General features: G+C 42.7%; 3 protein-coding genes and 1 non-coding gene across 4 annotated transcripts in view; 2 read left to right on the forward strand and 2 right to left on the reverse strand.

The window, feature by feature from the left end:
• Positions 1–1,093, forward strand: part of LOC18054963 (beta-(1,2)-xylosyltransferase) — a 3,897-nt gene extending 2,804 nt beyond the window's left edge. Inside the window, 1 exon segment of the mRNA XM_006452431.2 lies at positions 1–1,093. This exon segment is cut by the window's left edge and continues 84 nt beyond it. Coding sequence (XP_006452494.2) covers positions 1–602 — 602 coding nt within the window. The 3' untranslated portion in view covers positions 603–1,093.
• A 1,320-nt stretch (positions 1,094–2,413) lies between these two features.
• Positions 2,414–2,486, reverse strand: TRNAK-UUU. Its single transcript has one exon. It is a non-coding gene; the product is annotated as a tRNA-Lys (tRNA).
• A 2,417-nt stretch (positions 2,487–4,903) lies between these two features.
• On the reverse strand, positions 4,904–7,282 carry LOC18055269 (40S ribosomal protein S8). The gene is made up of 5 exons (XM_006452434.2): positions 7,175–7,282; positions 7,008–7,080; positions 6,253–6,592; positions 5,555–5,727; positions 4,904–5,160 (listed from the first exon to the last, which is right to left on the reverse strand). The coding sequence occupies exons 1-5, from the start codon at positions 7,176–7,178 to the stop codon at positions 5,079–5,081; spliced, it is 672 nt and encodes a 223-aa protein (XP_006452497.1). The 5' UTR covers positions 7,179–7,282; the 3' UTR covers positions 4,904–5,078.
• Positions 7,283–9,072: 1,790 nt separating this feature from the next.
• On the forward strand, positions 9,073–11,186 carry LOC112095759. The gene is made up of 2 exons (XM_024177888.1): positions 9,073–9,649; positions 10,024–11,186. Exons 1-2 carry the CDS (start codon positions 9,073–9,075, stop codon positions 11,184–11,186), a joined length of 1,740 nt encoding a protein of 579 aa, XP_024033656.1.
• The last annotated feature ends 5,431 nt before the right edge of the window (positions 11,187–16,617 follow it).

Here is a 16,617-nt window from a genome sequence, read left to right on the forward strand (position 1 = left end):
TTAAGGGGCTGAGGGGAGATGTGGATTGTCATGGAGCAACTGCTCACGATCTATGGCAAAATCCTGATGATAAGAAAACAGCACGATTGTCTGAGTTTGGAGAAATGATTAGAGCTGCTTTTGGGCTTCAAGTAAATAGGCACCGAACCGAAAAGCCAGGTTCAGGACATAATGTCCTCTTTGTTAGACGGGAGGATTATTTAGCCCATCCACGTCATGGTGGTAAAGTTGAATCGAGGCTGAGCAATGAACAAGAGGTGTTTGATTCTTTACAGAGTTGGGCATCTAATTATTTGGATTGTAAAATAAATCTTGTCAATGGATTGTTTGCACACATGACCATGAAGGAGCAGGTTCGAGCCATTCAAGATGCATCAGTTATTATTGGTGCTCATGGTGCCGGTCTCACTCACATAGTATCAGCGACTGCAAAAACAGTGATTCTAGAGATAGTTAGCAGCCAATTCAGACGACCGCATTTTGAATATATTTCCAAGTGGAAAGGATTGGAGTATCATGCCATCTATCTTGATGGATCATATGCCAAACCTACAGATGTCATCGACAAGCTTAGCCATATAATTAGAAATCTTGGATGCTAATTTTTTTTTGGTTTTATCAGAAGTTGGTCCATCCTCTGAGAGCTTCGGAAATAGAATTAGCTGTATTGCTGCCATTTCACATTATTTCGGTAAAGGGAAGTAAAATTCATGAAACGGGATTAATACATGCTCATTCCAAAAGAACTGATTTGGGTCAATGCCACAGGACTCATCATGATTACAAATGGAGTTGACATTCTCCAGCAGTTCAGCAGCTACAAATTGCATTAGGATCACATATACTCCCAGTTTGGTATGTCATCCTGACACATCGCTATTGATCTAGTAATTCTTTCTTTTGAGAAGAGGTGGAGAAATTGATTATTCTTTTTGCAAAACCAAATTTTATTTTCTTACACAGTTGCACTGATTGCTTCTTGTAACTTAAAATTACTGGATAATGCACATATTGGAAATTCAATCAAATTTTAAATGAAACAAGGCATCCCTTGTCTGTCTATGAAACTTTTAGATGAAGGTGATTTATCTTACCAGAAAAAGTTGATTGCATCAATTTCATTATATATTGTATCTCATTGTTGTATAAACTGTAATAATTTATGTCTGTTTTATCCCGTCAATGCTTACGCATACAAGTCTTGTGTTGATCCTTATGGTACTGATGAATGAACAAGCTGGGAGAAATGTCATTTTCAATATCAATCACCATATTCGACGATAAGATACTTCTACCCTTGTATAAAATTGAAACAATAGTATCTTGATCATCATAGTGATTTTCAGTAGGTTGCAATCCAATAGGATATCCTATGGCTATGGTTATTGACTCCTGCTGCTGATGATCCACTAATGGCTAATGGCATGGGAAGGTCGAATAAGTAATTTCATAATAATTAACAGGTAATATTCAGGTTGCCGGGCAATATGTTTTATTTCTAATTAATTGATAAATATTTTTTAAATCACCAAAAAGATAAAAATGAAACAGTGCGTGCGTCAAGTTCTCATTGGGCAAGTTACCATATATGGATTGGCTGCGGTCCGGCCCGGATGAAATTAGAATGCAATTAAACCATCATAGCGACATGTAGTTTAATAGAGGGAAACAGAAGCGACAAGTCGGTTTGAAGACTTCCGAATTCATCTGTTTCCCTCCGTAATGAGGAAACTGTTATCTATAAAATATACGTGCAATACTTCTCAAACGAAGAAGAAGAAGAAGCGTCGTGTTCTCAAAACGATGCTGGAGAGACGGAGGGGGATATGATTAAATTATGCATGATTTCTTTGATTTGATATAATAAATCAATCAAGCAACCCACGCACGCATCTTATCTCGCTCCGTCTCTGAGACAACTGCATCTGCATGCATGCAGCATTACAAATCCATCGTTACACCAGTTGGCCACATGGTAACAGTATCAGCCTCAGGTCAGGTATATTATTCTTTCTTCTTGAATCTTGAAAATATATGCACGTCAATCAAGATATGTATATCATTAGTTAGTTAGTTAGTTTAATTGATTCTTTTAACTTATTCATAATGTTAATTACATTATTACTTTATTACTTTGTTAATTTCTTTATTTTTATTATTTTATATTTTCGTTTAACTAATAAATTAATGTCACATCAGTTTGTATAAAAATTTGTACAAAATAAATTGTGTATGCTGATGTTTTTGTAAAACCCTCCCTGAAGAAGTGTCACACAACTCAGTTTTAGAAAAATCAAAATGAACAAGAAGCATCCAGTCTTCGAGTTCCATTTTTATGATAATAAAAAAATATTGCGATATTTCTAGCGTCAACATGTGGGGGGTGGGGGAAGCTATAAAAGCGCGTAGCAGATGCCCCTGGTGAGATTCGAACTCACGACTTTTCGCTTAAAAGGCGACTACATTAACCACTATGTTACAGAGGCTTTGGTGCCAAAGGCTATTCACTAATAATAAACTGAATGCAATTCTTTCTTGACATCCTTCGCTCGGTCCTGTTAGTAGTAAATTTGTTATTGCCCAAATTACCTTTTGTATGTCTTTTCATTTTCATTCACATTACGCGAAATTCTGAGAAGACAAATTTGCATTAGATCATTTTTTTCAGGTACCAGTCTTTTTGGCCGCAATATGACAGGTACCAAGTTTTCATATCTTAGTTTGCTTGCTGGAGTAATTAATCATCTATATATTTGTAAAGCTTTGCGCCAACGAATGTAATTTATGTGAGCGTAGTGTATATATATGTTATTAAACTTGACTACCCATGTCCGATTTCTTGATTTTTTACCGGATACCTAGGGTTGCAGGTAAATGGCCTTCCATATGTATGATGAAATGCCTCTCAGACATAGCAGCTGCCCTGTTTCTCTGCTTTTTATCATATGCTTAATTATTATGCATGGTTTGGTTTTTGTTACAGAAAAATGATCGCACTTGCAATTGCGCTTCCTTAAGAGAGAAATGGTATCATCGTGCTTTCCTTCGACGCCCAAGAAGTTGGCAATGACTGTGGGATACTTCATTGCCGGGGCTGCCCTTTTTGCTGTTGGCCTGCATTTGTCTTATGTCAATGTTGCTCCTCAACAAGCAAGAATTAAGGCTCGCAATGATTTTGTCAGAGAACGGCTAAGAAAAAAGTCTGGCAAGCCCTAGAACTACAAGAAGCTCATTATGCCCTTGTTTCAGTAACAAATTCCTATGTTACTGTTCCCCCATTCCTACATCTAAGAAATGAACTCGAATAAAATGGCATTTACGCGTCCGCTTTTTTTTTTTCCGTTTGGTTTTGTTTTAACGCTGGTGTATTAATTACGAAATACATGTTCTTGTTTCGGTAACCAATTCGTGTTGCTTGGTATTTCAATAAGCTGCAACGGCTTGCTTTTTAAACATCCCGATAAGCTTCCTCAATACGTACTTTGATTGTTCTTGTGATAGCAAATTCAAGGATCGTGATTTTTGCTCATCTGTTACCACAACGTATGATGCACACACGGGAAAAGGTCAAGAAACTAGATTCCATGTAGAGAATCCTTCCACACAAATTTCAAACCAACGAAAATAGTTGTTACAGAAAAGATGTTAGAAAAGGGTAATTTAGCGTCAGCCCCCAGTTGTTTCTGACTTTTTTCACCGCGCACCCACATCTTTCGATTATGTGCATTGCACTCCCATTTTCGTCAAACCACCGTTAACTTAACGTGAAACAAGGGTAAAATGATAATTTCATATAATATTAAAATAATAAATAAATAATTAAAAGAAAAACACTCTTTTATCATTTATTCTTTTTCCCCCCTTTTCTCTCTCTCTCTCTTGTTTCCTTTTTTCTTTTCTTCTTCTTCTTGCCTTTCACTACTGCTGCCTGTCGGTGTGATCTGCTGCCGTCTTGAATTGACAACAACAAAATGGCGTATGCTGCGTGATCTGCCACCACTCGAAATTGTTGTCTCCACTGCTACACGAAACCGCCGATGCCACTGCCTGAAGCTGCCGCTGTTCTCGCTGCCTCTATAATTTAATTTTTGTTAAATTAGTTTTAGGGTTTTTTATTTTTGGTTCCTTTTGTTAAATTTTCCTAGTTTGGGTTTCTTTTGTAATTGAATTTTACAGTGAAATTTTGGTATAATTATCTGAGGTTTCTTTATTATTGGGTTTTGTTTGTTTTGGTGGGATTATTGGAACTATTTTTCTACTAATAATTTTGTGTTTAATTTTTTTCTTACCCTTGGAATCATGCTTTTTCTCTCATATCAGAGTTTATTGGTTTTACAATTTTGTTATGATAATGAAACAAGAAAAATCGTTTCAATATAATCTTGAAAATATAAAAACTGATATTATAATAATTAATTTTTATTCATAATGTGAATTTTATAAGTTATGAGGGGCATTTTTATACTTCAGACTCAAGGCAAATCAAACTAGAGGTAGTATGATTTTTTAAATTAATAACAGCCCAAACAGTTGGAATTAACTAATCTTTTGACGGAAATAGGAGTGCAATGCACATGGTCGAAATTTGTGGGTGCGCAGTATTAATTGTCAAAACATGTGGGGGCTGACAATAGATAACCCGTTAGAAAACAATTTTTACATGAAACTAATTCCAAACAAAATACATTAACCGAGTTCCTTGCATCTTGTATATTGAGGGATGACCTTACCCATAACTAACGCCTAAAATGGGTGTGTTATTGTAATGCACATGCCTAGATATTTCAGGTTCATGTTCGGTATGGAATTAATACATCAACCTTGAGCAACAATAACCACGAAGGCATTAACTACCAATTCGCTGATGGCGCAGACAGAATCAAGAAAAATGTAGAGCGGAAGAAATTCTAACACAGGCACTGGTAATATTCAAAAACAAAATATAACAATAACACAAGTGAGAAATACAAGTTCGACTGCTGATATCATCTCGACTCTCGAAGTTTTAACTTAAGACTAAAAACAAGAACACAAGACAAAACTAGAAATTCCAGTACGGAGTTTCAATAAACAAAAATTTAAGCAGCACCAGCACTCTTGCCCTTCTTCCTCTGTAACTTCTTCATGTAGAATTCCAGTTCTTTACCCTCCAAGATGTATCTGGCGGAAATGAGAGAGCCCCATCAATGCAAGAAAAAAGAAAGCAAATATTACCATTCTACTGTCTTGCTCTCCTGTATCTATCCAATAACTACCATGGAAATAAAGAAAAACAAGGAACAGCTTTGATGGTCTCCAAAGCTAATCTTAAGGTGTTTAATGTCATAAAAAAATGACTTCTAGCGATTGTTTAATACCCATTACAAGGCAAGGGAAAGGAAAGAATATATATATATATATATATATATATATATATATAGATAGATAGGGGGCGAACTCATATCCAGCTTCAACAACATGGAAGTTCAGGTATGATGGTGTTTGTTCAATACTTTCATTTTTGGTGCCTTCAATAAACCTTGAAAACTAAAAAGCAATAAAAGGAGTCACATACCCATCAGCACGTCCACACTGGCCAGGCCGTGATGCGATACAAGCTAACAAACGACCACTACCAAACTGCTCCTCAATATGTGGGTCAAGTGTGCGATCTTTTTGACGCTTCTCAAGCTTTCTTGAGACATGGTTGCTCTTCTTTGCCTCCTCAGTGGCGGGAGCCTCTCCTTCCTATCCACCAGTGAAACAAGACAAGTTAAATATCTAAGTAGTAATCTTGCAATCAAATGAAATGAGTTATGCATTTAATCGAAAGAAGAAAAATACGGAGAATCATGCTAAATTATATTCTACAAAAACAAGCTTATAAAGCATAAACACTAATAAGAAAGCTTTGTTGCAATAGTTTTCTAAGCAAGAGTTAGAAAGATAAGAAAACCATGAAAATTAAGTGCGGAAAATTTGATGCCGTCCAAACAAGATAATAATGGTTACGATTACCTTACCATACATACAAATACTCTTATGTTCTTCCTGATAGAGTTGATTGACACAGATAATTCTTCTATTCCATAAAATGAATATTATAAGTATTGAAATATATATATATATATACAAGCTGATTAAGAAAATATAGAACACCATATCTAAAACCACAATTGCAATGCCCCAGCATATTCAAGGCAACCCAAGTAAAAAGAAATATAAACATAAGGCACCAACTCAAAGATAAGTTGATCAAAAAAATTGTTATACCTCTCCTTCTTTCTTGGTTGTGGCAGCAGCTGCAGCCTTCTTCTTGCGACCAATGTCAACACCATAATGCTGGAGATACCACTGCTTGAATGGTGCTGCATCAACCTGAACAATGGCACTCTTCACCAAAGTTTGAGTACGGACCAGCTCATTATTGGAGGCATTGTATACCACATCCAGAATTCTGGTCTTACGAGTCACTGCTTCACTTCCCCAGGAGTAGTTTCCTGTGTCAAGCCTCAAAGCACGCCATTTCACATTACCTCCACGAACCCTAATCCTCCTCACTGTCTTGTTGCTTGATAGCTTAGTATTTGCAGGTTGCCTTCCAAGCTCATACCTTCAATCATAGAAAAGAAAAGATAAGTCAATTAAACATTACAAACAAAGGCTTGAAAATGCAAAATGGGTGGTAATTTTTTTTTTCTAGACAGCTTGCACGACTGTCAAAAATAAGACAACCCCGTCATATGAAACACAAAATAGTCCAAACCCCCTTAGACGTGTAAGCAAAATACCCATATCTGAAAACAAGGTTTAAAAACTACTATTTGATAGATTATTTTTGTTTATGAAAGGTAATAACCTGAGATCAAAATCAAATGTTTTAACTACTCACACAGCATCTACAATCCAAAAGGCATGCAACGATTGTAAAGAAACCAACAATATCCAAAACAGCAGTGCACATTATGAACATTAACAATCAACAAATCACAATCTCTGAATTTAGAACTTCAAAAAAAGGAACTTACTTTCTCTTCTTCCTCCAAGCCTTCTTCTTGCCCCCAGTAGCACGCCTCTTGTGCATGGAATCACGGGAAATACCTATAAAAGGACACAAAGTAAATATCTTCTGTCATTTTTTTTTTTACAATTAAAACGACTAAAATAAAAAAAAAATTGATTTTTGGAGGTGTACCCATTTTCGCAGAGAGAAATTCTTAGGGTTTCTCTGTCTGGGCGATTGATAGGTGATTCAGCGTTTGAGGCAGAGAAAGAGAGAGTGGCTGAGAGACGCTGAGTTATAGTGTTATACAATAAAACCCTAGTTTTTGAATTACCATAATAACCCAACCCGCTGCCCCGTCATTCAGGGGTAAAAGAGTCCAACAAGAATAGGGACTTCAATATAAACGACTGCTGTTTTTTTGAAATTGAAATGCCCGGTTGGGCTTTGGGTTGATAGCGAGTTGGGCTACGGTTCGAATTCCAGCCCGATTTTATGACTATGGTAAAACAGTGAAAATATGATTTATTTCCTATTTGAAAATTTTAATAAATAATTAAAACTCAATTGGAGAAAAACTTTTCACACAAATTTTAGAATTTTTGTTGTAAATGACTATTAGAAAAGCTTTTCACACCACCCTAAAAAGAACTTTTGATACTTGAATTCGTTAAAGCTTGTGATACCCAAAATAATGTGAAGGCCAAAGAAAATAAGCTCAATACTAGGTGTTCGGGAAAATATTATTCTTATAAAAACATCGCTGCCACCCTCTCTACACGTACCTGCAAAATATTATGAGATCAAATATTGTTGATGCTGAAATTTGCTCGCCTCTTGACCGACCAGATTCTTTCACCAATGTTTATGTTATCTACTGTTGCTCGTTCACTGGGATTGGAATCGTCCTCCTTTCTCTCAATAGACCTGTACTCACTAAAAATGGATCAGAGACACCGGTGGTTTTGTCGGCGTAAACCCTTCGATGCCTAAGTTAGCACAAGGTGTTTACGGGAAAACAGTGTAATTTGGATTCCAGGAGTTTATTAAAAATTTGTAAGGAAATGACCTGGTTGCAATTTGGCAGCGTTTTCCCTCTCTCTTTTTTTCTATCCCTTTCTTCATCGATTTCTTCCTCTTTTATAGCTGCTGTCCCCATGTTCCCATTTGCCCTTCACCCCACCTTTTTCGGGTAGTGGCAGCCCCTCCCGGAACTCTAACCGCTGCATTATGGGCAAATGTGGGATCTCGCATCTCCTGCAACGGTTCTGGGAACAGCGCAACTACCGCGATTCTGTGGGATCGTGTTCCCGCTTTTTTGGGGGACGGGTACCGGCTCGGTATATACCTCTGGTTGGTAATCGCCTATGATCGGTTCATGCTTGTCCCCGTGTTCTGCTCGTACTATTTGGCCGAGGTGATCCATGCCGGGGTGGAGATTAGTAGCATGGCCGACCTGGTGCTTTTATTTACTTAACACCAGTCCCCCAGTTTCTGGTCTTGCGAGTGAAATGAGTTAAGAGTGGAAACTGATATTTGAGTCTTGCCAACCCGGGGGCTTCCCACCTGGTTCTCTTGTTAACTGGGACGGACCTGAGGTACCATTTTTCTTCTGGGGAGACTCCGACCTGAGCATGGGCCTAAGTGAACAGATCCATTGCATATCTGGGCTTACATTTATCCTGGCCTCTTGTAACGGTTAGTGACGTGGCATCACCAGACTCTTCGTATTTGAAATTTGAAACGACGGGCTATCCACCCTCGATATGTGGTGAGTGAGCTGGCATCCTCATCACTTAAATGCTTCTATTTTTCCCCTTTCCACTTCAAATCCCTAGGTTGAAATCCTCGTTGCTTTGATCATCCGTTTCTCCACCATTAACTAGCCCCCTCTCTGAACTTTACTCACACTTCCTGCGTCCGGGGTTTCTACTTGCTGGGTTTTTCTCTGTCACGGCAACGTTATCAGGGCCAGTTAATCTCAGGTACTGCTTTTAATCTCTTCTCTGGTTGTTGTTGATTGGGTTCCGTGTTGCCTCCTTTTGTATCCGTACATTCGAGTTTTCTTTGCTTTCTTTCGAGATTCCGATATGTCAAACTGGAAAAGGAAGTTAATTGTTGATGAGGGCGAGGAAGAATCAGGGGATTCGGGCCTCAACGTGCCAATACCCACCGATTTCTTAGGTCCCTCAAGTAGTGTAGGTCCTTCCCATGGCAGGGATACCCTTGAGTACCCACGCCCTTTGGTTGTCTCTCCCTCCCCCGAACTAGAGCTTGTAGGGAATATGGGTGGACCTGTGTCGGGCTCTGGTGAGGACCACAGCTTTGATGGGGTTGGGATCCCTGAAGGAGTTGGTGATGGTGAGGGGAGCAGCTCCGGACTGAGCGGACCTCCTCGGAGAAGGCACCTTGGTCATAGGGTAGAGGCGGATTCTTACCCTATTGACTACACAGCTTGTGCCACCACCCAAACTGATCTGTTCAAGCCGAGGAACCTTTACGACATTCCTGCGGACATTCTCCTGATAGTTCCAGGAAAAGGTGATGTCCCTAGTCGGCCTCCGCGGGGGTATGTGACGATGCACCTGGAGAGCTTCAAATTAGGAGCTCGGCTGCCCCTTCAACGTTATTTTGCCAAGATATTGGGTGGTATGCACCTGGCCCCAGGTCAGCTACACCCCAACGGGTGGAGGGTTCTCTCGGCTATGTATGTGTTGTGGAAGAGGTGTGAATAAGAGGAGCTCTCCCTCGTTGAAGTAAAGCATCTATACCAGCTGAGGAGTAGCCCGAAGGAAGCAGGCTGGTATTACTTCATGTCGAGCTCTGCGAAGAGGAAACCAATCACCGGCTTCCCCTCTTCGTGCAAAAATTGGAAGAACAAATTCTTCTTTGCTGGGGGAGCTTGGTGTCCAGCAGCTCATTCGTTGGGTGGTGATATTTACCTTCCAACACATTTTGTCACCCCAGATCGTTCATTTTTTGCCTATACTCTTTCTCGACTTGTTACTTATTGGGTTCTTTAACCTTGTCTGTTCTTTCAGAGTCGTGGGGTTTGATAAATGGGCTTGAAAACCAACCTCTACTCCAGGTGGAAACTGCTCTGGTGAACGCATCTACCTGCCAAGATCTCCTGTCACCGACAGCCCTGGTTGGTTCGGGTTTGGTGGACATAGCTACCGGAATGGATAACAAGATTCTTAGTGCTCTGTCCCGAAAGCGTGATCGGGCTCCAAGCAGCTCCAGCAACCCTCCTCCTCCTCCAAAGAAGAGCAGCGTCGGCCCCTCCAAGGCTCCTGTCCCTGCTCTGCCCCCTCCCCCACCCCGTAAGAGTGGTGGGGAGAAAACCTCCGACAAGAGTCATGAGGTCAGCTTGCAGTCTGGAGACCGATCTTCTCCTCTTTTATCTCGGGATCAAGGTGACTACCTGAGCTCATATCAGAAAGATTACAAAAGATCGGTTGGGCCCAAGATGGTGAAGGACATCGAGAGCATGGACCTCTCCGAGTTAACTGCTTCTGTTCAAAGAGTCTCCTTCAGGCTGGCCACAATGGTCTCGTGTTACAAGACCGGGTCCGCGCGTCATGAGAGGAAGCTTCAAGCTGATAACCAGGAGTTGAAAAAGAAAGCCGAATCTGCTGATCGGTCCAAGGAGAAGCTGGCCGAGCTGAACAAGCAGCTTACGGAGCTTGAGGAGAAAGTTGCGATTGCTGAGTCTACTTCCTCCAAGCTTGAGGGTGAGCTGGGTGATCTAAAATCCGATCTTCAGGCTACTCAAAGTGAAAGAGATACTCTGAGGACCGCCCTTGAGGGAGAGATCAAATCCCTGAGTGACCAGTTGGCTGAAGAGAAAGGTAAATCCGTTGATGTGGATGATCGGTTGGATGCTGAGTATAACTCCGGGGTTGCTTTCAGCTATAAGTGCATCATGTCTGTACTCAAGGAAGAATACCCCGAGCTCGACATGAGCAAGCTGGAATCTGGGGTGGAGAGGTATATGACTGGGGCCGGCCAGGGAGATAAGGAGCAGGATGAGCAGGAGCAGGTGGAGGTTCCTTTGAATGAGGAGCAGGAGGGTGAAGCTGGGCAGCGTGCTTTTGAAGTGGGGCAGGGGTCCATGCCTCCTCCTCCCGATGTTGCTGATCTTCCACCTCCCGAGATAGCTGACCCTTCACCTGCTGAGGTCGTTGATCCTCCTAATCCTTAGGTCTATTTTTGTGAAGACTGTAGTTTTTCATTTGCCCTGTAAACATTTGAACGTTTATATAAAATTTTTTTTAAATGTTCTCTATTGGCTTTCTTATCTGGTTTCGCCTGTTGGTTCTTTAGTGCATCGAACAGGAATAGGCATCCGTTTGCCTTGGTAAAAATTTTCGCAAAATCGCCTGCTGGTCTTTGGTGACTGAGCAGGAGCAGACACATATTTGCCTTAGTAAAAGTCTCATAAATTTAGCTGCTGGCCCTTCGTTGTCCAAGCAGAAGTAGACACTTTCTTGCCTTAGTAAAATTTTCATAAATTAGCTGCTGGTCTTTCGTTGACCGAACAGAAGCAGGCACTTTCTTGCCTTCGTAGAATTTTCGTAGATTAGCTACTGGTCTTTCGTTTGACCGAACAGAAGCATGTACTTTCTTGCATTCGTAGAATTTTCGTAGATTAACTGCTGGTCTTTTGGTAACCGAGCAGAAGTAGATTAGTTGCTGGTCTTTCGTTTGACCGAGCAGAAGCAGACACTTTCTTGCCTTCGTAGAATTTTCGTAGATTAGCTGCTGGTCTTTTGGTGACCGAGCAGAAGCAGGCACTTTCTTGCCTTCGTAGAATTTTCGTAGATTAGCTGCTGGTCTTTTGGTGAACGAGCAGAAGCAGGCACTTTCTTGCCTTACTAGATTAGCTGCTGGTCTTTCGTTTGATCGAGCAGAAGCAGACACTTTCTTGCCTTAGTAGATTAGCTGCTGGTCTTTCGTTTGACCGAGCAGAAGCAGGCACTTACTCGCTTTAGTAGATTAGCTGCTGGTCTTTCGTTTGACCGAGCAGAAGCAGACACTTTCTTGCCTTAGTAGAATTTAATGGGTTTGCTAACAGACGAGTTCCATACTGAATTCATCTTTATTGAATTTCGAATGTGTTACAGAAACATGGAATATATGTGTGTGTCACAAATCACCGTGCTCGTAACAGAAATAACTTATCCAAATGAAAACTAATAGAGCACTTTGCTTACTGGAAGTACTTTTTCAAGTGCTCGGCGTTCCACGACCTCTTCACCTCTCGTCCGTCTGGATACGCCAGCTTGTAGGCTCCTGGTCCAGTTACTCGTATCACCCTGTACGAGCCTTCCCATTTCGGTCCAAGAGCTCCATGGTTGGGATTCCTGGTGTTTTGGTTCACCTTCCTGAGCACCCAATCTTCTGTTCGGAACTGCCTCGCGCGTACGTTCTTGTTGTAATAACGCATAACCCTTTGCTGACACTGGGCCACTTTCTGCGAGGCCCCTTCCCTTTTCTCCTCAAGTAGGTCCAGGCTTAAGCAGATCTGCTCGTCATTTTGCTTCTCAGTGAAATATTCCGTTCGATGTGTCCCCACTCCAATTTCTGCTGGGACTACCGCCTCATGACCAAAAGCTAAAGCGAACGGGGTTTCCCTCGTGGCGGTTTTGTGAGTTGTTCGGTATGCCCATAACACTCCTGGTAGCTCGTCAACCCAGGCTCCCTTCTTCTCTCCCAACCTAGTTTTCAAGAGCTTCTTTATCACTTTGTTGGCCGCTTCCACCTGTCCGTTTGCCCGGGGGTGAGCGGGGGTGCAGAACTTCAGATCCACCCCCAAATTTTGGCAAAATTCCCTGAAGTTGCCGTTGTCAAATTGCTTCCCGTTGTCTGTAATGATGGTATAGGGAATCCCGTATCTGTAGATGATGTTCTTCCAAATGAAATCAGTTGTCTTTCTCTCCGTGATTTGGCTGAGGGCCCCCACTTCCACCCACTTGGTGAAGTAGTCTATTGCCACAATTGCATGTGTCGCCGCTCCCCGGCCCTTAGGTAATGGACCAATCAAGTCGATTCCCCACTGAGCGAAAGGCCACGAGGATGTCATAGTGGTCAGCTTTTCTGGGGGTTGTGCAAGAACCTCAGAGAAGCTTTGGCAGGTTTTACAGTTCTTTGTCATCCTTTTCGCATCCTGGTGCATGGTTGGCCAGAAGTATCCTTGCCGAAGTGCCTTGAAGGCTAAAGTTCTTGCCCCCGAATGATTGCCGCATATTCCTTCATGAATCTCCCTCAGTACATAATCTGCCTCCTCCTCATCCACACATCTCAAAAGGGGTAAGGTGAACCCTCGGCGATACAGCACTTCATCTAGTAGCGTGTACCTCGCTGCTCGGCATTTTAACTTTCTTGCTTGCCTTTTGTCCTCTGGTAAAACTCCGTAGCGGATATATGCGCGAATCGGGTCCATCCAAGATTCTCCAGTGCTTACTCTCATCACATCCACTTCCTCTCCTATACTCAACGAGGTCCTTACCTCTAGTGGGACCGACTTAGGTAATTTCGGATCTATAATTGCGGCCATCCTAACCAACATATCCGCTCGGTAATTCTCATTCCGGGATATCTGCTTTACCTCCATTTCTTGGAAAAGCCCGACCATCTGCCTTGCCTGTTTTAAATAAAGACCCATATTCTCTCCCCTTGTTGGAACTGATCGTTGAGCTGATTACATACTAATTGGGAATCTGCTCGAATTTCTATCCTCTCTGCTCTTAAAGCGTGTGCAAGTCCGAGCCCGGTGATAAAGGCTTCATATTCAGCTTGGTTGTTTGTGAGCTGAAATTCAAACTTCACTGCATATGTTATTTCGATCCCTTCTGAGCTCCGTATTACAACTCCTGCTCCGGATCCTTGCTCACTACATGATCCGTCAACCATTATCAACCACACCCCCTCTGTTTTCTCCTGCTCTATTGGTTGCTCCTCCCGAACTTCTTCCCTTGGCTCCGCTCGGTCAACCATAAATTCTGCCAGTGCTTGGGCTTTGATTGCTCCTCGGGGTTTATAGGAGAGGTCAAATTCACTTAACTCCACAGACCATTTTACTAACCGACCAGATGCATCTAGTTTTTGAAGTGTTTGCCGAAGAGGCTGGTCAGTCATCACAACAATCTGGTGGGCCTGAAAATACGGTCTGAGTTTTCAGGCTGCCGTTATTAGAGCCAGCGCCCACCTCTCCATCAATGGATATCTGGTTTCTGCGTCTACCAGGGCCTTGCTCGTGTAGTATACCGGGTGTTGCTTTCCTTCCTCTTCTCTGACCAAAACTGAGCTGGTAGCCCATTCAGAGATTGCCAGGTACAGAAATAGCTGGTCACCCTCTCTCGGAGTTGACAGTAACGGTGCACGGGCCAGATATTCCTTCAGCTGCCCAAATGCTTCCTCGCACTCTGATGTCCACTCCATCTTTCTCCATTTCTTTATGATTTGGAAGAAATTGTGGCATTTATCTGTGGCCCGCGAGATGAATCGGTTCAATATTGCCAATTTCCCTGTAAGGCTCTGCACCTCCTTAACTGTCCGCGGAGATCTCATTTCTGTAACCGCTCGTATTTTTTCGAGGTTGGCCTCAATCCCTCGGTGGCTTACCAGGAATCCCAGGAATTTGCTCGAGCTGACCCCAAATGCACATTTCTCCGGGTTTAGTTTCATCTCATACTTCCTCAGTAATTCAAAGGTCTCTTCTAGATGCTTCACATGATCCCTCGGCTCTTTGGACTTTGTAATCATATCATCCACGTATACCTCCATAGTGTGTCTAATCAACGATTTGAAGATCTTGTTTACCAAACTTTGATAGGTGGCTCCTGCATTTTTTAGGCCGAAAGGCATTATTACCCTGCTGTTGAGTCCACCAGCTGATCTATTTTGGGTAGGGGAAAGCTGTCCTTTGGGCATGCCTTATTGAGGTCCGTAAAGTCCACACACATTCTCCACTTCCCGTTGGCCTTTTTTACCAGGACTACATTTGAAATCCATTCTGGGTACCTGGCTTCCTTTATAAATCCTGCTTTCAACAGCTTCTCCACCTCGGTGTTTATGGCCTCGTACCTTTTCTGGTTAAATCATCTCCTCTTCTGTCTCACTGGCCTTGCCCCCTTCTTTATGGCCAACCTGTGGCAAGCTGCCCCGCGGTCAATTCCTGGCATATCCTCATGAGACCAGGCAAATATATCTGCATGGGACCGTAGACACTTCACTAGCTCGCCTTTTATTGCTTCGCCCAATTCTGATCCGACCTTAACCACTCTGTTAGGGTCATTCCTGCTTACAACAACCTCCTCCAGCTTCTCAACAGGTTCCTGGCGACCATTTTTTAAATCCCCTCGGCTATCTAGAGAGGTCACCTGCAGCGTTTCCTTGGCCGCTGTAGTATAGCAGCTCCTCGCCATTCTTTAGTCGCCTTTTACTACACCCACAACTCCATTTATTCTGTACTTCAGCGCCAGATAATGCGTGGACATTATACATTGGCTTATCCTCATGAACGGTCTCCCCAATATCATCTGGTAAGGACTTCTTTCCTCTACCACGACAAAGTCCAGCATCATCGTTCTTTCAAATGGCTTTGTCCCCACAGTAATCGGGAGTTCAATGACCCCCATGGGAGTTAGTCGTCCCCCTCCAAATCCCTTCAAGGATGTATTCGTCCGCTCCAGCTTTAAGTCCGAAATCCCCATATCATCTAGGGCCGACTTAAACAGAATATCGACTGAACCGCCCGTGTCCACCAGTATTCACTGCAATTCTGTACCGGTCACCTTTGCCTTAATCACCAAGGCATCCTCATGAGGATACAGAATACCCTCTTCGTCATCCTCCGTCCACATAATGGGAACTTGCCGCACTTTTGCTCTTTTGGCTGCCGGCAAATTTAGAAGCACCTCTTTGCCAGTCATGGCGTATCTCCCATAGTTCTTCCGTGCTCTGTTTGAATCCCCGGCCAATGTTGGCCCTTCTGCTATCACACGAATGGCCAGCTGTTTTCGTTCCAGACCCCTCTCAAAGCCTTCATCCCGTGTGTACTCTGACTCAATGACAGGGGACACTCCGTCTACATACTCATCCAAGTATCGGTTCCTTACTAAATCTTCCACCTGAATCTTCAGGTCACGACATTAGCTGATAATGTGACCGTGAGTGTCGTGAAATTTGCAGAATCTGTCCTTATCCCGTCGATGAGCCGGTTTTGTTATTGGGGCTGGAGGGTATAGCAGGCATCGTCCCTCGATCCTCTCATATAATTCCTCTATAGAGATCTTTAATGGAGTGTACTGTCTATAGGCCGAGCTCTGGTCTACCAGCTGAACTGCTCGGCTATCATGAATGTCACCTCGGGCTGTCCCAGTTGCTAACTGATTTGGTCAACTAGCCCTGGAATTGGTTGCATGTAATGCTCTGGGAGTGTTGTGGTAGGGGTGGGCAGCCATCTGCCGGAATTCTCGCTGCCGCTCTGGGATCGAGGGGCGCTGAAGTTGAGCCCGGCTGTGTTGGAACTGTTGTGCTCTCGGAGCTATGGGGTAAGGGCGGGACCGAGCTGATATTCCGCCCATCCCTGAAGATTCTCCAGTTCGCTTTCCCAACCCGCTCCCTTTCGG

Source organism: Citrus clementina, unplaced genomic scaffold (assembly GCF_000493195.1).
Source record: "Citrus clementina cultivar Clemenules unplaced genomic scaffold, Citrus_clementina_v1.0 scaffold_1, whole genome shotgun sequence".
NCBI classification, from domain to species: domain Eukaryota; kingdom Viridiplantae; phylum Streptophyta; class Magnoliopsida; order Sapindales; family Rutaceae; genus Citrus; species Citrus x clementina.